Source organism: Epinephelus fuscoguttatus, linkage group LG6, assembly GCF_011397635.1.
Source record: "Epinephelus fuscoguttatus linkage group LG6, E.fuscoguttatus.final_Chr_v1".
Lineage (NCBI taxonomy): Eukaryota > Metazoa > Chordata > Actinopteri > Perciformes > Serranidae > Epinephelus > Epinephelus fuscoguttatus.
This window is the reverse complement of record NC_064757.1, coordinates 20326316-20346343: the sequence shown is the minus strand read 5'-3', so window position 1 is coordinate 20346343 and position 20028 is coordinate 20326316. Positions and strand designations below refer to the sequence as shown.

The 20028-nt window shown below is 41.3% G+C and overlaps 2 protein-coding genes across 3 annotated transcripts in view; one reads left to right on the top strand and one right to left on the bottom strand.

Moving 5' to 3' along the window:
- The window catches only part of LOC125889970 (ras GTPase-activating protein 1-like), a 30770-nt gene extending 28054 nt beyond the window's left edge, over positions 1-2716 (top strand). The window contains exons 20-25 of the mRNA XM_049578293.1: positions 33-119; positions 272-339; positions 429-517; positions 656-733; positions 1494-1628; positions 1715-2716. Of these exons, the coding sequence (XP_049434250.1) occupies positions 33-119; positions 272-339; positions 429-517; positions 656-733; positions 1494-1628; positions 1715-1798 (541 nt within the window). The 3' untranslated portion in view covers positions 1799-2716. The remainder of the gene's footprint in view (positions 1-32; positions 120-271; positions 340-428; positions 518-655; positions 734-1493; positions 1629-1714) is intronic.
- Positions 2717-2821: 105 nt separating this feature from the next.
- ccnh (cyclin H) lies at positions 2822-8510 on the bottom strand. 2 transcript variants are annotated; one of them, XM_049578295.1, is made up of 10 exons: positions 8306-8510; positions 8060-8184; positions 7857-7979; positions 7694-7767; positions 6689-6902; positions 6389-6552; positions 5439-5509; positions 5217-5322; positions 3154-3217; positions 2822-3067 (listed from the first exon to the last, which is right to left on the bottom strand). In XM_049578295.1, the coding sequence occupies exons 2-10, from the start codon at positions 8174-8176 to the stop codon at positions 3041-3043; spliced, it is 960 nt and encodes a 319-aa protein (XP_049434252.1). In that variant the 5' UTR covers positions 8177-8184; positions 8306-8510; the 3' UTR covers positions 2822-3040. The 2 variants fall into 2 exon arrangements, with proteins under 2 accessions (XP_049434252.1, XP_049434251.1); XM_049578294.1 differs by having other exon boundaries at positions 2822-3217.
- Between the last annotated feature and the right edge of the window lie 11518 nt (positions 8511-20028).

The following is a 20028-nucleotide window of genomic DNA, read 5'->3' as shown; positions in this document are numbered from 1 at the left end:
CAGTCTTTGTCTCTCTGTGTTGACCCATCCAGGACATTGAGGTTCATCTATGGCTGTCTGCAGAAGTCTGTGCAGCAGAAATGGCCCACTAACACCACCATGCGGACGAGGGTCGTAAGGTAAGCAAACAAAATTAATCAATGTTGGACACACTTCTTTTGAGAGTAAAAAAGCTGACCACGCTATCTTTTGTCAACTTTTCTTTTGCTTACTGTCAGTGCTATTTTGTGTTCGTGTTCAGTGTAACTTACTCCATCCATTCTTCTTCCAGTGGCTTCGTCTTCCTAAGACTGATCTGTCCTGCCATCCTCAACCCCCGAATGTTCAATATAATTTCTGGTGAGCATCTGCTGAAAAGCACACAAAATCCCCTGTTTGCCACGTGACATGTTACAATGTGTGTTTTGTGCTACCATCTCTTCTTGCAGACCCTCCATCTTCAGCAGCAGGCAGGACACTCACACTAGTGGCTAAGTCTGTCCAGAACCTGGCCAACCTGGTTGAATTTGGTGCTAAGGTATGAATTATGTACTTTGTAAATGTATGCTAATATTGTTTTGACTGTGTCTTTACATCAGAGGAGTAATTTGCATTGGTATTTGTAATGTCTGCTGTAAATTATGATTCTACAAATGTTTTTTCTATCCTCAAACAGGAACCTTATATGGAGGGTGTGAACCCTTTTATCAAAAACAACAAACACAGGATGATCATGTTTCTGGACGAGTTGGGGGTGAGTAACATTCTGTAGCCCAGTTCAGACCAATGATTCACGACGAGACAAAACCGTTTTAGAACGTTGCAGCAATGTGAACTGGCTGGTCTTAGCTTGACTGACCTGCAACTCAGCTGATCAAATCGAGAGAGGCTGGTTTAAGAACGTAAAGCACATTACCTGTTTGAACAGCCAGTCGACATGTAGTGAAGTCTGTGGGTCAAGTCAGAATGACCATAGACGGCATGAGCTTGCTGCGGCAGGTGCGCCGTCCTTGCTGAGCAGGGTGTGCCAGTGTTGGACGGTGGGTCACCGCTGCTGCTCGCTGTATGTGCTTATACCCCACCACACACACATTCTCATTGACTGATTAATTCACGCTGTTTTTTTTATATTATTGTAGCGTATTTATTATGAGTACAGTCCATCTGATGCTCATTTTGTGTCTGTTTGTTTGTACTACAAATGCAGCTGTAGCCAGCACCTCGCCACCACTATCCTCACTCATATTTTATGAAGCTACAAATTATATTCAGCCACAAAATAAGCCTGAAAAGCTGGAAATCAGAACGGAAGTACAGAGAGTTGTTGCATTGAGATGATACACCATCTCATCTAGTAAGTAGTTGCCTGTTTCAACTCATCTCGTCACGAATCTTTGGTCTGAACCGGGCTTTTGCCTTTTTATCAACTCATCAGAAGTCTCTTATTCCTCCTTGCTGACCCTGACTTCTGACAAAACTTCACAAACTTAGAAAATTGCCCACTGTGTTTGTAGAATGTCCCTGACCTCCCTGAAGCCACAGAGCACTTAAAGACAGACCTGTCCCGGGACCTGGCTGCGCTGCACGAGGTCTGTGCCACACACTCAGACGAGCTCCGGACGCTGAGCAACGAAAGGGGAGCACAGCAGGTCAGAGACTGATGATATGCACAGAGGATGATTTATGCCTGTTCCTGTTTCAGAGGACGAATCTAACTCCTGTTTCCTCTCCGCAGCATGTGTTGAAAAAGCTGCTGGCCATCACAGAGCTCCTCCAGCAGAAGCAGGCTCAGTACGCCATGTCCAACAGCAACAGGTAGTACTGCACTCCTCTCCTCCCATCCTCCCATCCTCCACCGCCGGAGCGCAGCGCAGAGGAGACCTAGCATGCTCTACCCTCATCACCATGGCAACCCCTCCATCATGTCCTCCAATAGTCCCCTCCCATCCCCACCCACCTGCCATCTTGTCCCGTTCACCACAAGAGAGCTATGCAACAACAGCAGCTGAGTACAACAAACCAACGCAGTACTTAAACATAAATTAAAAACAAACAAACTTGCACCACTGACTGACAGCTGTCTGCACAGGAAACATATTTTTCTCCCTCATAAACTGTGTTCACAATTCTGACTCGGGTACATTTCATTACCTTCATCATGAGGGCCGAATATTAAGATTTCAATGGTTTCTTTGTACCCGCTTTGTGTTTTGACAGCACAGGTTGCCAAAGTGTATCCCCCCTCTCTCTTCCTGCTCAATGAGAAAACTGACATGAAGAAGCTAGTTCTCTCAGACCCCCTTTTCTTGTAACTGGATTATGAGCGATAATGCTTTTTATACTGTAATTGACTGATTTATTTTAAGGTTGTGACAATATCCGCAAAGTGCTGAAACTAGCATTTCTGTCTATTTGTTCTTTTTTTCTTTCTTTGTTTTCTAGATTGGAACAAAGTCTTTCAGAAAAGTATGGTTATTTTATATTAAGAATAAATTCTCTTGCTGGAATCATGAGTATATAAGTGAGATGAGCTGAATTTTTTTTTTTCCTCCTCAGATTGTATCAGCTATTTTTTGATTATTTGGTTAAGTCTTTTTTTGAAACTTCTCAATGCCAGACAAGACACATAATCAGAGAAAACCAAGTAAAAATGAAAAGTGTTTACAGCAGTAAATTTTTTGAATAGTACAGACTGTATCAGACATGCATGCACTTATTAAACAGTTTTTGTAAAGTAGATTACGGAGTCATTCATTGTCCCCTGACAGAGGTGGAGAAACATGCGCACAGTATCATGTGGCTTGGTTATGTGGAACTTTCTGCAGGAACTTTAAACACAAAATGTAGAAAAATATCTTTATTGTTACCGCAGAACAAAATTGTTCCTACAATGTCTTGTAGGAAAGTAAATACAACATGTACCAATATGCAAACTGTCTATGACACGTCCATTGTGTTCTCTAGTAACGGTTGGTCATCCAACCTTGACAGTTCAATATTGGGAATAACTCATAATAACTGTAAACTTTGTTTGAATCCGAAACTGTTTTGGAGTAAAAGGTCACATCAGGTCTTCATCAGTCCATTCCTGCAATTAAAAAAGTCAATTTCAGAGGGATTTTAAAAGAAATAAGTAGTTTAATTAAGTTTCTGTATTGCAAAATATTCACCCACCTCTTCTGCCAAACGTGGTTCTTTTGATACATGTCCGTCTTCTTCATATCCTCTCTTTCGTTTGCTGCAATGCAAAAGTATTTTGTGAGTAATCTTACTTCCAGCAGATCAGAACTTTACTTTGCAAGCCGTAATTGTTGGTGAACTCTGTTCCTTACATTCAACGTCTGTGACCAACCCCGTCAAATCCATTTTCAACATTCATTTAGGTGAATAATGTGGCATCTAGTTTCCACTACGCCCTCATGATCACCATTAGTAGCTGTAGTTTCCCCATGTCTCTTCATTCTCAGTCGTTACGTAACTTCATTTAGACTAGAATATATACATACACACTGATGAGCATTAATACACACAGACGTTCAAGTGATTCTCCCAACACGTGCCTTTCACAAACATGTCCACTTTATCTTACAGGACAGAGTGCACCATCATGTCACTGGCTGCTGCCATCCAGGTAATGTGAGTTTTACAGATCCCCGCCCCGAAAATCAAAGTGCGGTAGTCAGACCGCACAGCCAGCCAGCCAAAGCAAGGCCTCATCCCGTGAGGTGTCCGACCGAAGACTTAAGTCAGTTTGTATTTATAAGCATGTGGCCTAGATTCCTGGCAGTTCAAACGCAATATGGCCGTTCTCCATGGGAAACCACTTGCCGCATATCTGAATACTGAATCCTTCCAAAGCCCTTTCCCAAAATGCTTCAGACACAGACAGTGTGTTGAACTGAAATTTGACAAGACGCCTTGTTGCTTACGACCTTGACGAACTGATTTCTATGAAGATGGACCTGAGATACAGTCAACTGCAGAAATGTCTGAACTTCTTTGATCCTGGTATGCCTGCCACTCCCTCAGTTTGACTGGTTGGTGATTGACAGAAACCAGACAAATGTGGCGCCCTGATCAGCCACTCCTATTCTTGGACAGAACTTTGCGAGGATTTGGGGGGGGGGGGCAATCCAAAGCATTGAAGTAGCGTTTTCTGCCGTCATCAGGGAAATTTAAACACAGCACCTCTCTCCAAGATGACACAAGCCTTAACTCCCTTTCTACCCACCATCTGCCCGCCCACGTCACCTGATCTTACAACAAGCTCTTCCTTCAAACCATGAACGACTTCCACCGTCTTTGTGTATAAACCACGCAGCACTGGAACCACTTGTTACATTTTTATATGCTGCTTTGTTTGTGATATTATAAACTTAGGCTTGTATAGAAGTAAAAGGTGTTTGTGTGTGACCTAGCTGAACAGAGCTGAGAGATAGTCTAAGAGTTTGTAGGAGATACCTGTAACCTGTCCTGTGCATGTGTTAACCCTGAATGGATCCTGCTATTAGTGTGTGGGCCTACATATATGCTGCTCTAACAAACATCACCTGAACTCCCTCGAAGCCTTCTGGGGTGTGAACAAAAGCTTTCATGCATTTGCAGTATCTCTTGCTCAGTACACCTCTGTCTGCACCGACTGTTTTCGTATAGATTCATCCTGAGAAGTCATGCCACGCACAGATTTATCAACTTCAAAGTCATAAAGGGTCGGCCCACTGTGCCTCCTGATGACTCCAGCAGCTGCAGAGTCTGAATCTGTGCCTGTCATAGCTCAAGAGTTTACCAAACTGTTTACTGTAGTTGCACTTAAAGATACCACGGACCTCACCGACCTCACCAAGTGTTAACAGACCGCTGGCGACAGTTAAGTGATAACGAATGAGCCCAAAAGTCTCCTCATCAGCGATACCAAGAGGATCAGCTGTGCTACATGGTATGGATGATGTAGGTAGGAATGTGGCGTGCTGTTGTACTTCCTTTCTGTATTTCATACAGCTGATGATGTGTTCCTTTTTATTTTTCTACCTGATACTGAACCTTGAACCTTTTGCATCTTAGATACGACAACCTGGCTAAAATAAAACTGTTACTACATATGAAAACAGAAAGATTGAATTGCTTACTTGGGTGTGGGTGATTACAAAAGCATACAAACACCAGCACCAATGCACTACACTACAGTACATTTTGTATTTGAACCAAATTAACAGGAACAGATGTCTTCATCTCCTTACTTGCTTGAACTGGCAAATTCAGCATGAATCCTCTCCAGTTTCTTTTTGCAAGCATTCACCTCCTCTGGTTTGGGAAGTTCATATTTCTTTAGAAGAGTTTTCATGCCTGGAGAACACAGGAAACATTTACTTTAATCTCAGATAAGACTTTAGTACAGTAAAGCTCAAAGCAGCTCATTATCACCATCTTGTGGCGTCAAATTGAAGGTGCAGCTTACTCACGTCTCATTGAGTCATACATCTTTGACAGAGTCTCCTTGTCCTCTTTGAGTCGTAAACATTCAGTCAGGTAGCTAAACAACAAACAAAGAGGATTATTTTCCATTTTCACATTAAATACTTTTCTTAAGTGAAATTCCCATTTTAAGGAATAATGTACCTCTCAAATGACATTTGTGCATTAGTGTCTCACCCCATGTTACACTGAATTCATGAAGAAGTTTTTTCCATGCCTCCAAGGAATGAAGAATCCAAAAAACTGTTTTAAACCTAAGGTTTTAGCAAAAATGCATGTGTTTGGGAAGAATTGAGCCAATGGATAAATAAGACTTGAATTTTACTGCAGGAGTTGTGTTAAAATTTGTTGATGGATGTTTTGATTTAGTTTTGCTGTTGTTAAATGTGACTTCATCAAAAACATTTTTTTTTAAAAAAAAAAAGATTCTTTGTTCACTGGAGACCACAAGATGTTTTTTTTTTTTTAAAGATAATTTTTTGGCTTGTTTGCCTTTAATGACAGGACAGTTTGAAGCGTCAAAGTGAGAGACAGAGGGGACGATATGCACTACTTGGGTTGCGAGCTGGACTCAAACCAACAGCCGCTTTGGCAAGGACACAACCTTTGTATGTGAGGTGCCCACCCTACCTACTGAGCTACTGGGCACCCTCAGAATAAAAAAATTCATTCACAAATTCACCGAAACATGTGCTGAGTTAATTATTTACACATGGTCATTTGGGGGTTGAAGTGCTCCTTTAAGGTTTGTGGTATTAATCTGGTGGAACATTTTCCTTTAATTACTGTACAAACAAATGAGCTAATGATGGAAAAAGCTGATCATTTATGGAAATTTATTGCAGTTTATCAGTACAAAATTACTTTAAAATCTACTTTTCAAACTTAAAACTTCACACTGTTCCTTGTTTCTACCTGAGCACACCTAATGACCCACCTCTCCATACTGAGACCGGCTCTGGAGGCGCTGTTCAGAATCGCTGTTAGAGCGATCTGAGAAGGGGGAAACAGCAGTCCTGCATCTGTCATGGCTGCCTGTGTCAGAAAGTCATCAGCACTCTTCCTTAGCGACTCTGGGTTCTCCAGCGTAGGATATCTTGTCTGATTGATTAAATGTATAAAACAGGAAATTCACTGAGACAGGACGCATACTCTGAACTGGTGAGTGAGCTGTGACAGTGCTGTGACAGTTTTTGAGTACAAGAGTAACATTCAGAGCTCTCAGGCATCCACGTACCTTCAAATCAATGAGCAGACCCTCCATGGGTCTGTAGGGGTTGTGCACCACCAGGTGAAAGTTGAGTTGTTGGATCAGCAGCAGCTCGTACTCCAGGATCTGTTCCAGAACCCTTTCCTGCCCTTCGGGGGTCTCCTGCAGGAGGTTTCCCACAAACTGGGTGCTGGACACGTTGAACTCATCCACTTTACAGGACAGGTATGTACATGTCAGCCTGAAACAGGAGGGGGAAATTGGAACAGTTGGATTTTTAAGGATATGAGGCAAACTTAATCCTTTCTAAACAACAATGTTCTGTAAACGGCTCCTAAACGTTTAATTAAAACATTTTATTAAGAGTGGTGTCAGTTTGCACATAGCATAAGTAAATATATACAAATAAAGAAATTTTTGGTAAGTGTACGAATGCAATGTGGAGAAAATTAGTGCATTTACAAAGAAAAAAAAAACAGAAAAAAGAAAAAGGCAACGCACCCAATCCACCGAGCCTAGACACCAACACAAAATCTAAGGATCCTACATTAAATTGGTAACAAGAATCTGCAAATGGCATAACACTGTATGTAAATTCACCTCCTCATTTCTAATAGAACTGATCCTCTCCACCTCAAGAGTACTGACGACAATGATGTGAGCTTGTTAAATGTCTCTGAAATATTAATAGTAGTTTGTGGTTCAGGCTCAATTCTTGAATCAAGCATGTCTGAAAATGTACGGAAAAATGTTGCACCAGTATGTCTGAATCTCAGGACACATTATATAACACACATTCATGTTCATGTTTCATGTTTTAATTCAGTAATTACATCTACTGTTAGCCTCCAGTTATTACCTACAGCTGAGACCATTTGGTCATTCAAGCTAAAGAAATACTTGCATATGTAATTTCCCCTCAAACATATACTATCCCATAATGCACACCACAATATTTGTATTTCCAGATTATACTTCCCATTAAAAACTGTCTATCATTGCGCATCACTCACCGTGATCAGCTCTACTCACATGATAATCCTGGGGTGGTACTCCATGACAGAGTTGTTGAGGTAAAATCTTCTGAAGTACATGATGGCTGTGCCCTGCACGGGAGACACACACGTGGGTCAGACATCTACATACAGTAAGGTCATGTTGTTCCCACACAGGTGAAAAGAAGACACAAACATACCACAACAGACTTCGGCATCATAGGCTTGAAAGCATTGCAGAAGTCCAGCATCCTCCTCTCATAGTGTCGGAATATAACATCTTCCTCATGACGCTCCAGGAACTTGGACTCACTCACCCCGGGCTGGTTCAGACAGAGGGACAGCAGCAGGTGAAGTAAACTGTCACACGGTAGAGTACGAGGTGTTTTTATGTGCTACTTACCTTCCCACTTTCTAGTATCTTGTTACGGAATTTCTGGTTGGCTTTGTATCTCATCTGCTCCACCTCGTCTTCACTTTTAAAAGTCCAGTATTTCCTCTGTGAGCTGTTATGGAACATGGCTGCGTCTGGGAAGAAAACAGGGACAACACTGTCAAATGAAGGGCGAAGAAACAAGAACAGTGACAGAAGAAGAGTTAGCTTGCCGCCCATGATATCAAAGGGTTATGCTAGCATCAATTAGCTTACTTTATCTGTGCCTAAATGTTCGCTAGTCCATTCAAAACCGGAAACCGGCGACGAAGACAATGGTTTGGTGAAGCAGTCGGTGGCTGTGTACAAAACAGCCTCTTTATTTCCTCGCGAAACTTCAAAATCACAGTATAAAAATACAAACAACAAAAAACACCACCATGAAGTGCGTCGCCAGTCTTTGGCGTCAAGGCTGTCCTGTTTTGATGACGCGCGGCGATACTACCGTATTTTAGGATACAGTGCGCAAAAGAAATGTATTCATCATACAGGCCTCTCTCTCTCTCTCTCTCTCTCTCTCTCACACACACACACACACACACACACACACACACACACACACACACATACATTAAAAAAGCCATCTTTATGTCTTACGGGATTATCTTATTAAATTAATGCTGTGTTGCATTTTGATCACTTGAGATATGGTCTAATCATCATACGAATTTCAGTATATGACATGGAATTGCACTCATTTAAAAAAATAAGTAAATTATTTGGCTCCAAGGCTGTTTTAGCATATTAGGTAGCCTACTATAGGCCTAGGTTCCACACTTAAAAGTAGTATAGTAAAATCAAAAATAACCTAGTTAGTTAGTTAGTTAGTTTATTGACACAATATACAAAAAAAACAAACAAAAAAATCATATATAAGATAAACCCACTAGTAAAAACATTATAAAGTAATACACCTAACAACACAGAATCCCCTCATTCAGTACAGGCTGGTGCTCAAGTACCACAACACATGCATGTAACATGAGATTCTTTTATCAGTGTTTACGAAGAGTGAGTTCAGTTCAGAAGAGTCATGTCATGTCCATATTTCTCACCACCTCTGTAGAGGAGCCCAGTCTCAAAAGGTGGCCCACAGGTAAAGAAAAGTTAGAAACATAAAATAAAATAGATACCCAGGGGTGTCGTAGTGGGGGGAAAGTGGGACTGATTACCCAGGGCCCCAGTGGAAGGTTGGCTCTCAAAAAGCCTCGAACAAAGTTTGGTTTTGTTCCCATTTTCTTAATTTCTATGTGTTTAGTGGAATAACTAAATTAACATTGGCTGAATAAATCAGTTGAAAGACTGAACTTTGTAGTTCACCTCACATTAGGATTCGTCTAGTGGTAGTGTCTAAGGTAACCTCCGAAATGCCATAATGCCAAAAACTGCAGTTCATCGAATGACCACTTGAGGTTGGCTCCACAACAAAGTAAATCCCCATAGATCCCCATATTAAAATGCTCAACTTTACAGCAGAACATAACATGTTTACAGCCTGGTACAAAAAAAATATGTTTGGTCTCTATTGCTTATTTCAACATTCGTGACAACTGAAGGGAGGCCTTAAATTAAGACTTAGGGTTACGCATATTTAAGGAAAGGGCGGGGCTGCTTGATTAACAGGCTGTCTGAAACGTTGCTATCATTAGCTGCAGTCTCCAAGTCAGATCGATCCCTCGCTTCTCCACAGCACCAGCCTCTCATCCAAATATGGTCACTTTTGGCTCCAAAAACTAGATGCCAACTGCCATAATGCCGAACCCGAGGCTTCAAAACAGCAGTCCACAAACCAATGGATGACATCACGGTAGCCACGCCCATTATTTATATAGTCTGTGGCAGTGGTTCCCAACTGGTCCAACCATGGGGTCCAGATTTCTCCTTAGTCATTGTTGCAAGGTCCAGGAGGTCAAACATATTCAGTACTTGCATTTGGCCATGTCATCAAGCTTGTTTGCCATCTCTGTCAGAAAGCTGTCTGTTACTCACTCATTCTACAGCAGGAAATGGCACTTCAAAATAAAAGGTCTGTGCTGGAAATTCACTGTAATCTAAAGTACTTTTTTTTTTTTTTTTTTTTTTTACAAACGACACATTTGTGAGTCCCTTGCAGTCCATTCAGAATGAACCCATGACCAACTTTTGGACCACGACCTATCACTTTGGAACCGCTGGTTTTCGGTGTCTGACTGCAGCTAAAGTGAGTGAGTGACTGCTGCTGGAGCACAAATAAATACTGTTGTGTCTTTCCTTAAGCAAGGGACATTGGGTTCCAAAAAAGTAAATAAATAAAATAATATAAAATAATAAATAAAAATAAATAAATAAATAAATAAATAAATAAAAAGGTGCTTGAGAGATCTGGATCAAGAGAGGAAGGGTGGGGGGCCACACAGACTGCATTTGCATAGGGCCCAGTATTTGGTGTTACGCCCCTGTAGATTAATAAATAAACAATAATAAATATCTAATACATTAATAAATAGCCTAAATAGATGGCATTTGGGTCATCCACAAATATAGGCCTACACTGTGTGGTGTGTTACACTAGCTGTCCATATATTTCAGGATTTCCTCCACATCTGATTTACACTGTTCCCTCCACTTCCTGTGATTTCCCGCCCTCACCCACCTGGATGAAACTCCAGAATAACTGAGCTGCTCCACAACCATGTTGGTCAAATTCCTGGATTTGGATCATTTTAGATGGAAGAGCATAACCGAAATTGAATCACACAGTATGTTTAGACGGAGCCACTCAACCCCCACCAGTGTTTCCGTATACCGTCATTTGCATAAACATGAGTAATTTATGAATAATAAATGTCCGTGCATTCAGCGGGAGCCGTTAATTTGCATATCACCACAGCTACAGTTTTATTTCCTTAGTGCGGTGTTATCATGAAGCCCTTCAAGCCTGCATAAACCAGAATCAAAGAAATAATGCTTTAACAGGTACGTGCTGAGGACTGTTTTATTATCTTAATCTCTTTCTCTACAGGCGGAAAAGATTTTAACTTTAATGCCCAAGCTGTGTGTGTGATAGGCTTGTAAAACGCTATACGTCGAGTGTGCGCCGGCTCACATCTACAGTATCCATCGCTCGGTCTTGCCCTGTAAATTGCATAAACATGAAGTGCCGATGCATTATTGATGAGACCATTGCAACGTTTACTGTAGCCTATGTGCGCCCGTGTGTGCGTGCACTGATAGGGCGTATTATGCTTGCGTGCGTGCGTGAGTGACTGTGCATGTACGTCTGGGTTGTCAGTATAACTAAACACCTTTCCTTCTGCTATTGCGCATAAATCCGCAGTGTGGTGTAGATGACTTATTTTTGTCTTTTTATCCTGTGTTAGAGTTTCCCTGAAACATATGTATTTTTTTACGCTGCTGCTGAATTTTCTGTTTATATTTTTGGCAGTAATGAGGCTCAGTGAATGCAGCATGCAGTCTATTTATTTACAGAAGGAATACTTGGATGCTATTGACACAGAGGAAGCAAGTAAAACTCTGTGTGTGTGTGTGTGTGTGTGTGTGTGTGTGTGTGTGTGTGTGACAGAGGTGGTTTGGAAGACAGGGAGACAGAATGTTAGGTCAGGCGTGTGTGTGTGTGTCTGTGTGACTAAAGGTTGTGCCTATATAATGTGACAGGCAGTGTTTTATGGGAAATCAGACTTGAGTGATTTTGTGGCATCACCAGATCAGCTGAATGATCTTCGAGCCTCCCTGATCAAGTTAGTCTCATCCACCCTGAGTCAAGTCTGCGCTCCCTGTCTGTTATTTCTCAGCCCCGTTTGAAAACCTCTCCAGAAATTCCTGCAATTTACGGACACGGAGTCAGCCGTTGACCGACGGGTTGATGCTGTGTGAAGCATCACCTTGGCTTTACACAGCTTTGTAAACTATTCATGATGATGATAATGTTGAAGAGGAGGAGGAGGAGGAGGAGAAGAATCTAGAGGAGGAAGGAGGAGGAGGATAATCCCCACCCTGTGGCTCACCTCCCCACCGTCTCATCTCTGAAGTTACTTTCTTGTATGAAAGGAAATAATTTGGAAATAACCTTGACAACGATGCAAATGATTTCTCTGACCAATGAGCTCGCTTAATCTCTTTTTCCCCCCTCTCTGATATTCCTCTTTTTTTTTTTTGCCGTAGCGTTCAATCCATTTCGGCTTCACACACCAACAAATACAATTAAAATCCTGATTCAAACTCCCTATATGTGCATATTAATTATTCTGTCCTCCATCCAGCACAATCCCCCCCCCCCACCTCCCCTCAATTGTGCTGCGGTTGCCGTGGCAACCAGGGGTGGCAGTGCTGATGTCAGAGACTCCTCCAAGGACACTCATGCAGGCGCTGGGTCAGGTGATATGCACTGCTGCTGGGCATCGGCTAACACCCAAGAACAAAATGGCCGCCGTCCCCCCTTCTACTTTTTGCCGCATGGGAGAGTCTGTCTTTGAGCCTTAAACAAAAGAGGAAGTGCACCTGTGCTCGCCTAATACCTTTTTGTTTTGATGATATGTGTGATATGGATGATGTGGGATCTCCTCAGCGTGATTGGTGTGACTGAAACGCATCACAGAGCTGAGCTGTCTGAGCCCCCTCAGAGATCAGCTGCCTGTCTGAAGAATTTAGAAATCTGCCCGGCTATTTAAGTGCATTCACATCTGTGTGTGCCTTTGTGTTCGAATGTGTCCGTACATTGGTTTCCTCAGGTTGGCATTAAGCAGCCAAGGTTTTTTTTTTTTTCCTCCCTTCCCCCCCTCCAGACACTCAAAGCTCCCCCACCATCTCTCTCTCCCTCTCTGTCTCTAATTGAGCTTTGTGTCTACCTCCATCTCCATTCAAATCCAGAGTCATTTGCATACTGCCGCCGCACGCCGGACAGCTCCCCAGCTGTACAGTACAGAACTAAATGAGGAACACAGACCCACTTTACGTGACGTGAATACTAAGCAGCGAGGAGAGTCATTTCCCTGTTTCCTGAAAATACAGCTACCTGAGAGATGAGGGGTAGAGAGGAAGGAGGACGCTTGTATCAAATCAGTGCATTCAGAGCGAGACAGGCATTACCAGCCTGAAAGGAGATGCTGATGTAGAGGAACAGTTTATTATTTCTAAATAAAAAAAAAAAACCAGAAGGTATCAATAATTTGACGTAGAAGTAGCCAGATATATTGTGATGTATATAAAGAAAGCTGGTGATAAAAGCCAGGTGTACATGCGTGGTCAGACATCAGTGCTTTTGTGCTTCAATTTGAACGTGATCTCAGATTTTTTTTCATATTCAGCAGGGAAATACAGGATTTACCCAGCTTTTTCTCTACCTGTCTGACATGATAATTGCTCCCATTTCACTCAAATATTGCCAGGTTTAATTTGGACCCCGCTGCCCCTTGGCTTTTCTCTGGCTTCAGTCCTGCGGAGGCCTGATCCCGCAGCTCTCTCTCGCTCCTCACCGCAGAGACTTCCGCAGCATCAAGGAATTTTAGGGGACATTTTGCTTGAGTGCGCCGAGACACGTAATGATGTTGTATTTTTGATGCACTCCAACCACACTTAACAGAACGTGTTAAGCACACCCTTAATGGGAACCTTAAAACCCCAAGGCCAATTTTCATTTCTAGCATATTGGTGGGGATTTGTGACATTTCAACTCATTTCAGGATTCAATCAAAGCCATAGCTCCAGGGAGAGCAAAAATGGCACGCTCTTTATGGCAAATCCAACTGTCCTTGGTTTGCTATACGCGTACAACTTCTCCCTCCACAGTAAGACCAGTGAGAATCGAGTGAAATTTAATGATCCATTTAACTTTACCTTGAAGACAAATGCAAACAGTGCAGAAGTGTTTCAGATTTTTTTTTTTGTACCTCAGTGAGTTTAGATGGAAATGTTTTTATTTAGAAAACAAAGTAACTCGTGCTCATTTGCAAATGGTCGCCGGGAATTTAAATCACTGCGGGGAGTGACAAACACACATGGCGCTCCATCATCCTGAGCACCTTTAGCTTTGAGTGAAATGCAGAGAAGGGCAGATAGAGTGATGTTAAAGCGCAGCCATTCTGGTGAAAATCCAATCCCTCACAGTCCCGAGCTCCAACAAGTCCTCCAAATGACCCTTTATATCAACGTGCAATGTCCTCACCTTTCCAAATAGCCGGGCCATTTGGGTGGAATGGGTGCATGTGTAGTGTGCTGGTGGAGTAATGTATGGCACTGTCTCTTGGCACTGTTCTCTTTTCCTAACTGAAGAGCTGTGGTGTGTTTGTGTATCCGAGCATGGATGTGTCCTGCTATCTGGGCTGTATATTGTGTTGTGCAGTTGTGAGGCAGATTTTTTTTTTTTTTCATTTTAATATTTTTTATTTATTTCTATCACATTTATATACTTCCTATCAGAGCTGCAAAGGTAGAAGTTTCCAACTGAAAGCAATCCCTTATATCACAATGAATTAAATGTTGCATTTAAAATAGATGCATTTGCAAATATTTATCAATTACATTAGAAATGAAATCCCCTCCTAAAAAATTACCACCTCCAGCCCGCTAATTACATTTTTAAATGGGTGTGTACATCACTAAAGCAAAGCTGTATATCAAGTGTGTGTGTGAGGCAGGAAGAGATTCGTACATCAGTGTGAATTTGCGCGCAGTGGGGGGTTTTGCAGCTTAATCTAATTAAGAACTAGATGCCTGAATACAGATGAAGAATTATGAGCTTGAATACTGGGGGAGGGGAACCATGTTTGATCAAGTCAGGTCGCCCAGCAACCCGAAGCATTTATTTCAGACAAAAAAAAAAAAAAAGCTCTCTAAGATTTAATAATCAGGTTGTCTGCATTAAAATGCAAAGGAGTCTGTCAGGCTCCACCTGAAGGACAGCAAAAATTAGGCAGGGTAATTTCTCGACTTACAGGTGAATTGCTGACCTTCTGCGGTGAGTGCCTGTCAAAATCAGCACTCAAACGCGGCAAATCAGCCAAAATAAGCTTTTAAATGTAGCTTGTAAAAACCACAAGTGAATAAAACCGAAGCGGCATGTGCATGCAGCGTATTTTTCTCATTTAGAATTTTGTTAATTGAGCAAGCTCAAGTGAGCCTAAACGCCGTCATTATGAATTAAACACGATGTTCATTTTCAATTTTCTCCTCAGACAGGTTTGCAGTTTTCATGCCTCGTTTATTTCGGGGAATGAAACCAAATATAATGACAGACAGATATAATAACAGACAAAGGAAAAATACCAAAATATCTCTCTCTTGTGTTGCTTATACAAAAAATAACACCAATTGTAGCACAATAATAATAATAATACACAAATACATATTTTAAAAGAATAATGTTTTTATTCATATTTTCCTCTAGCTATAATCACAGAGCATTTATATATATATAAAAACAAACATATTCCACAAATATTAACCACTACAAGGTATATTTTCTGACGCCCTTCATTGCCTCTCTAATTGACAGTGTGAAAGCTGGGTGCTGGCTGTTGAAGTGCTCCTACTATAATCACTGGCACCCTCCTCTCCTTTGTTTTCCTAATTGCCGCCATCCCTTTTGTCGGAGAGCATTCTTATAAGTGCATCAATCCCTGCTGCAGAGCACTGAAGGCTTCCTGTGGACTTCCTGTGGACTTCAACAAAAAGCCCTGTCAGGTGGATCAGCCATTAGTCACTGGTCTACATTGTCTCTGACAAATCTGACGTTTAAAGTACACGCATAATTCCAAAGCACCCTCTGTGCTCCACAAATTGCACGCGTTTTATCCTGGAAATGTCATAAACGTCAGGTTGAACTATTTGCAGGAAGAATGTTGATACAAAATGTTGATTTGAGCCTTTGCTCAGTTAAATTTTGCCTCATCAAATGTATGGCAGTGGAAAATATATAAATAAATACATTTAATTGTCGACAATAGATCCTATTATTATCATACTGGTATGGCTGGATTTATTTTTTTTCTCTTAAGGTCACACAATTGTAACTGTAAATTCATATTCACCCCATTTTTTGTGTGCTTTTTTATGTCAAGACACTACTGCTAAACTAAAACTAATAATAATAATAATAATAATAATAATGATAATGGATCAAATTCTCACACAGCATTTGAAACACTCCATTTTTTTTCTGTCTGTTCGTCTTTATCTGAATTAAAGCGTTATGTATTTTTTTCCAACTTGTGTAATCTGTAATAGATTTTGCTACAATGCCCTGATTAAATAATGCCCTCTTGTGGTCTTTGTGTGAGGAATATTAAGCGGAAGCAAATATATAATTAATATAATGATGACAATACAAATACATTTCAACATGTTTTTGTTTTTTTCCCCCTTTACTTAATCTTCAAATATACTCCTGTGCTTACATCACATTTTTAATCATGTTAACACACTCATTTCCTCTTTAAATGATGTTTCTTGAGAGTCTTGAGACATTCATTTAGGAGACACACACACACACACACACACACACACACACAGCCTCACACACTTGTCTGGGTGATGGGAGTTACTCGCTCTTTTCACTAGATGGGGTAAGAGCATCATTTAAAAGGCCTTCAAACCAAGCAAACGTCGCCCCACTGCACCTTTGCAAACAGCATCTTCTTGATAAAACCATTATGATTCCTTTTAGATTTTTCTAGAAACCCAGGGTGCTTGGTGAGGTCTGAAGTTACATCACCTTAAAGCAGGTTGTGCATGTGTTAAATCTCTGGAGGAGATGCTACTTTTGTTTTGCGGCTTGGATTTATGTGTGTGCATGGCTGAGGTGTAAGTAATACTTACCTGAATACAAAGAAAAATATTCAAGTAACATAACAAGCCTGTGTACAGTGTGTGTGTGTGTGTGTGTGTGTGCAGGTGTGTGCGTTGTACTATGTGGAGCCTCCACTGCAGTTTGACAGGCCTTCTGCGGGTGTTTGTACGTAACTACTGTTTGTATTAGCCAAAATAATTCTCTGAGAAACACATTTCCCCGCAGTACAATATTTTCAAATCTATTTTAGATTTCATTTCATTCTCTCCCACATATATTCCGACTCTCAAAATTGCGTTCGTCTTCGATTCATAAAAGTTTTTCCTCTCTGTCCTCCTCTTTTCCCAGCACCCCACCTCCTGCTTCATACATTCATTTCAGAGTAGCATATCATTAGCTCATGGTTGTGTTATGGCCCGCTGTTGTTCGTCTTGTCCCAGCTCCTCAGTGCGTCTGAATTGGCATGGGAAAGAGAAAGGGAGAGCTTAACGGCCAGAACTGTGAGGCTCTGTGGAGATGACAAGTAGCTCCTTGATTAACCCATAGGCTGGTTGAGCGGACACACTGTGTTCTTTATTCATTTCCCTTGTCCTTTTCTTTCAGAAAGAGACCCAATAGGGCCCAGCAGGTGAATGTAAAGAAACGCGAGAGGACTCCCCTCCGATCAACCTTTTCAGACCCAGACAATGGGCCGGCCCACCTCTTGTACAGCTGCATTAAAACCCTGATTAAAGTTCTTCCTGTTAGCGATTGATTGAGGATGCAGAGCTAAAACCAACAAAAACCTGCACTGCTGAGGCCTGATAATGACTGGGCCCCACCTACAAAGCACAGGCTTCAAATGATTAGTGGGGTTTTGTTTTCTTAGTAGGTGTGTGAGTGTGTGTTTGTGACGGAGAGTGTGTGTGTTAGAGAGAGAGAGAGGTGAGGGAGGAGAGGTTGTCTTACCATACCAGGAGGTCTTCAGACAGATAGCTCTAATTAATCAACGGGCTCAGTGGGAAAAAAAACTTTTTGTGTGTGTGTGTGTGTGTGTGTGTGTGTGTGCATGTGTGTGTGTGTCTTTCTTTCAAAGCAATGACAGCATGTATGAGTGTCTTTATTTGTGCAAGTGCATACCTGTGTGTTATGTGTCAATAGGCTCTACCTAAAATAAAATAAATCCATATAGAAATATAGATACATAAATCAAATATGTCAATCAATTATTGGTTAAATTAGATTAATTTTCCCACTTTTATTATATACATATAAACTGTATACTCTGATAATAATAAAGAAAAAATAGGGGGGAAAAAGACAAGAATGAATCAGGGCAAAATTGACATGTTTTTGTGAATTAAAATACACATTATTGTTTGAAGTGCTTGGTATGTTCTTGTAGTCCTTTAATCATCAATAGCATTACGAGTAGTAAAAGATATGCTCGCGGGTCTGTTAAAACTTTCACATGCTTATCATAATCATGTTTTGAAGTGTGGATTTTTAAACACTCTTGTCATTGTTATGTAAACAGCCTTTTTTGCATGTTAATCCTTTTATGGGAGAACGTTGGGGAGACGCATGACGACATGGGAAATGATTTGTAGAGAAGACGCTGAGAAGACTTTAACAATATGCATGTGTGTGTGTCTGTGAGTGTGTGTGTGTGAGTCAAGAGAGAGAGAGAGAGAGAGACAGAGGGAGGGCGAGAGAAAGAGGTTCTTCAAGAATCCATAAATATTGCATTTCTTTGTTTGACGGATGTGTGACACATTTTCATGTTTCCTCAACAAATTCCACTGTCATATTTTCCCTTTTGTCAGTCATCTTCCAAACAGCAGATCCTGACAATTATCCCAGAGAAACTCCTGATCAAAACCACCTTATTCTGTCTGCTGCTCAGCTCCATCACACGCACTGATTCTGCATCACTCCCCTTCCTCCTCGCGCACAATCTTTATTTGATTCCGGCTCTGTATATTGCACCACTCATCAGTTCAAATGCAAAAAAATTACATTTACAAAGTGTTTGTGTCATCTATATTTCACACAGTTTGTAATGTCTATTTGTTGATGCACGACGCAGTTATTACAGTGTTGCCGCAGAGTGATTGTCGTGAGGCTTCGCTCTGTGTGCTGTAACGAAGCAGCTAATTCACAGTTTCAACAGAGGAGGGCATTGTGTGTTTGCCTTAATGTGGGCCGCTCTTAATGACGGACTTCAGCGGAATAATGGCAATAATGGCTCGGAAAGTCTTATTAAAAAAAATGTTGACTGGGTTTTTCCCTTTCACGAATAGTCAGTCAGGTGTGAATTTGATTTGCAGATGTTTTCCCTGTATTTAATTGAGTCAAATAGCAGGAAATCATTTATTTATTGTTTAATATTTCAGGCCAATTTTCCGTGTAATTTGTTTAAAAAATTACACAAGTTAAGCTGCGGAATTTCCTACAAGAAAATTAGAAATTCACACACTTGAAAGTACAAGTAAAACATTTTATTCAGTCAATCCTGGAGTGTTTGAATAACAGCAGAGTGGAAAATAGAGACAGGCAGGTAGAGGAAGGCACTGAGGAGGCCCTCAGGCTACAGTGAGGGTCTTGGGCAGATTGGCTCTGGGGCTCCACAACGATCCTCACATCCCACACATTTATCAGAATAGGGTTAGCGTACCACACTGTGCCTACACTTACACTGTGCTCTCACGCAAACACACACACACACACACACACGTTCAGCCCCAGACGTCCGCCTACACCCACTGTAAGCCTTATAGCCTTTTTAACTTCTCCTCTGTGCACCTCTTCCTCCCACTCTACTGTTATTAGCCTCAGACAATCAGACTACCTGACTCCACCTCGCGGCATATACATGAGTCAGAACGACCTGCAGTCTCAGTTATTTTCAAGAGCATAATTGTTCCATGTGTATGGCGTGCAATTGCCACTGCAGAATCAAAGAAATGATGCAGTGGAAAAGACGTTAGAGAGGTAGGCTATTAGTGAAATGTCTAAGACAGTGAAATCATTAGAGATTCTCTTCGGAAATCCTAACAAATATCTCCAATATGGTGAAAAAGCACACAGTGCAATATGTTTGTAAATACAGTTATAGGAGTTTTGCTTTTATTCTTGCCACTTAAAGCCTCTGCAGCTCAGCCTGCTCCCTGTGATT

Coding starts and splice junctions, on each gene's coding strand:
- ccnh (XM_049578294.1), bottom strand. CDS start 8,176: ATGTTCCATAACAGCTCACAGAGGAAATACTGGACTTTTAAAAGTGAA. Junction 6,903..7,693: donor TACCACCCCAGGATTATCAT/GTGAGTAGAGCT, acceptor CTCCTGTTTCAG/GCTGACATGTACATACCTGT. Junction 3,218..5,216: donor GAATTTGCCAGTTCAAGCAA/GTAAGGAGATGA, acceptor TTTGCATTGCAG/CAAACGAAAGAGAGGATATG.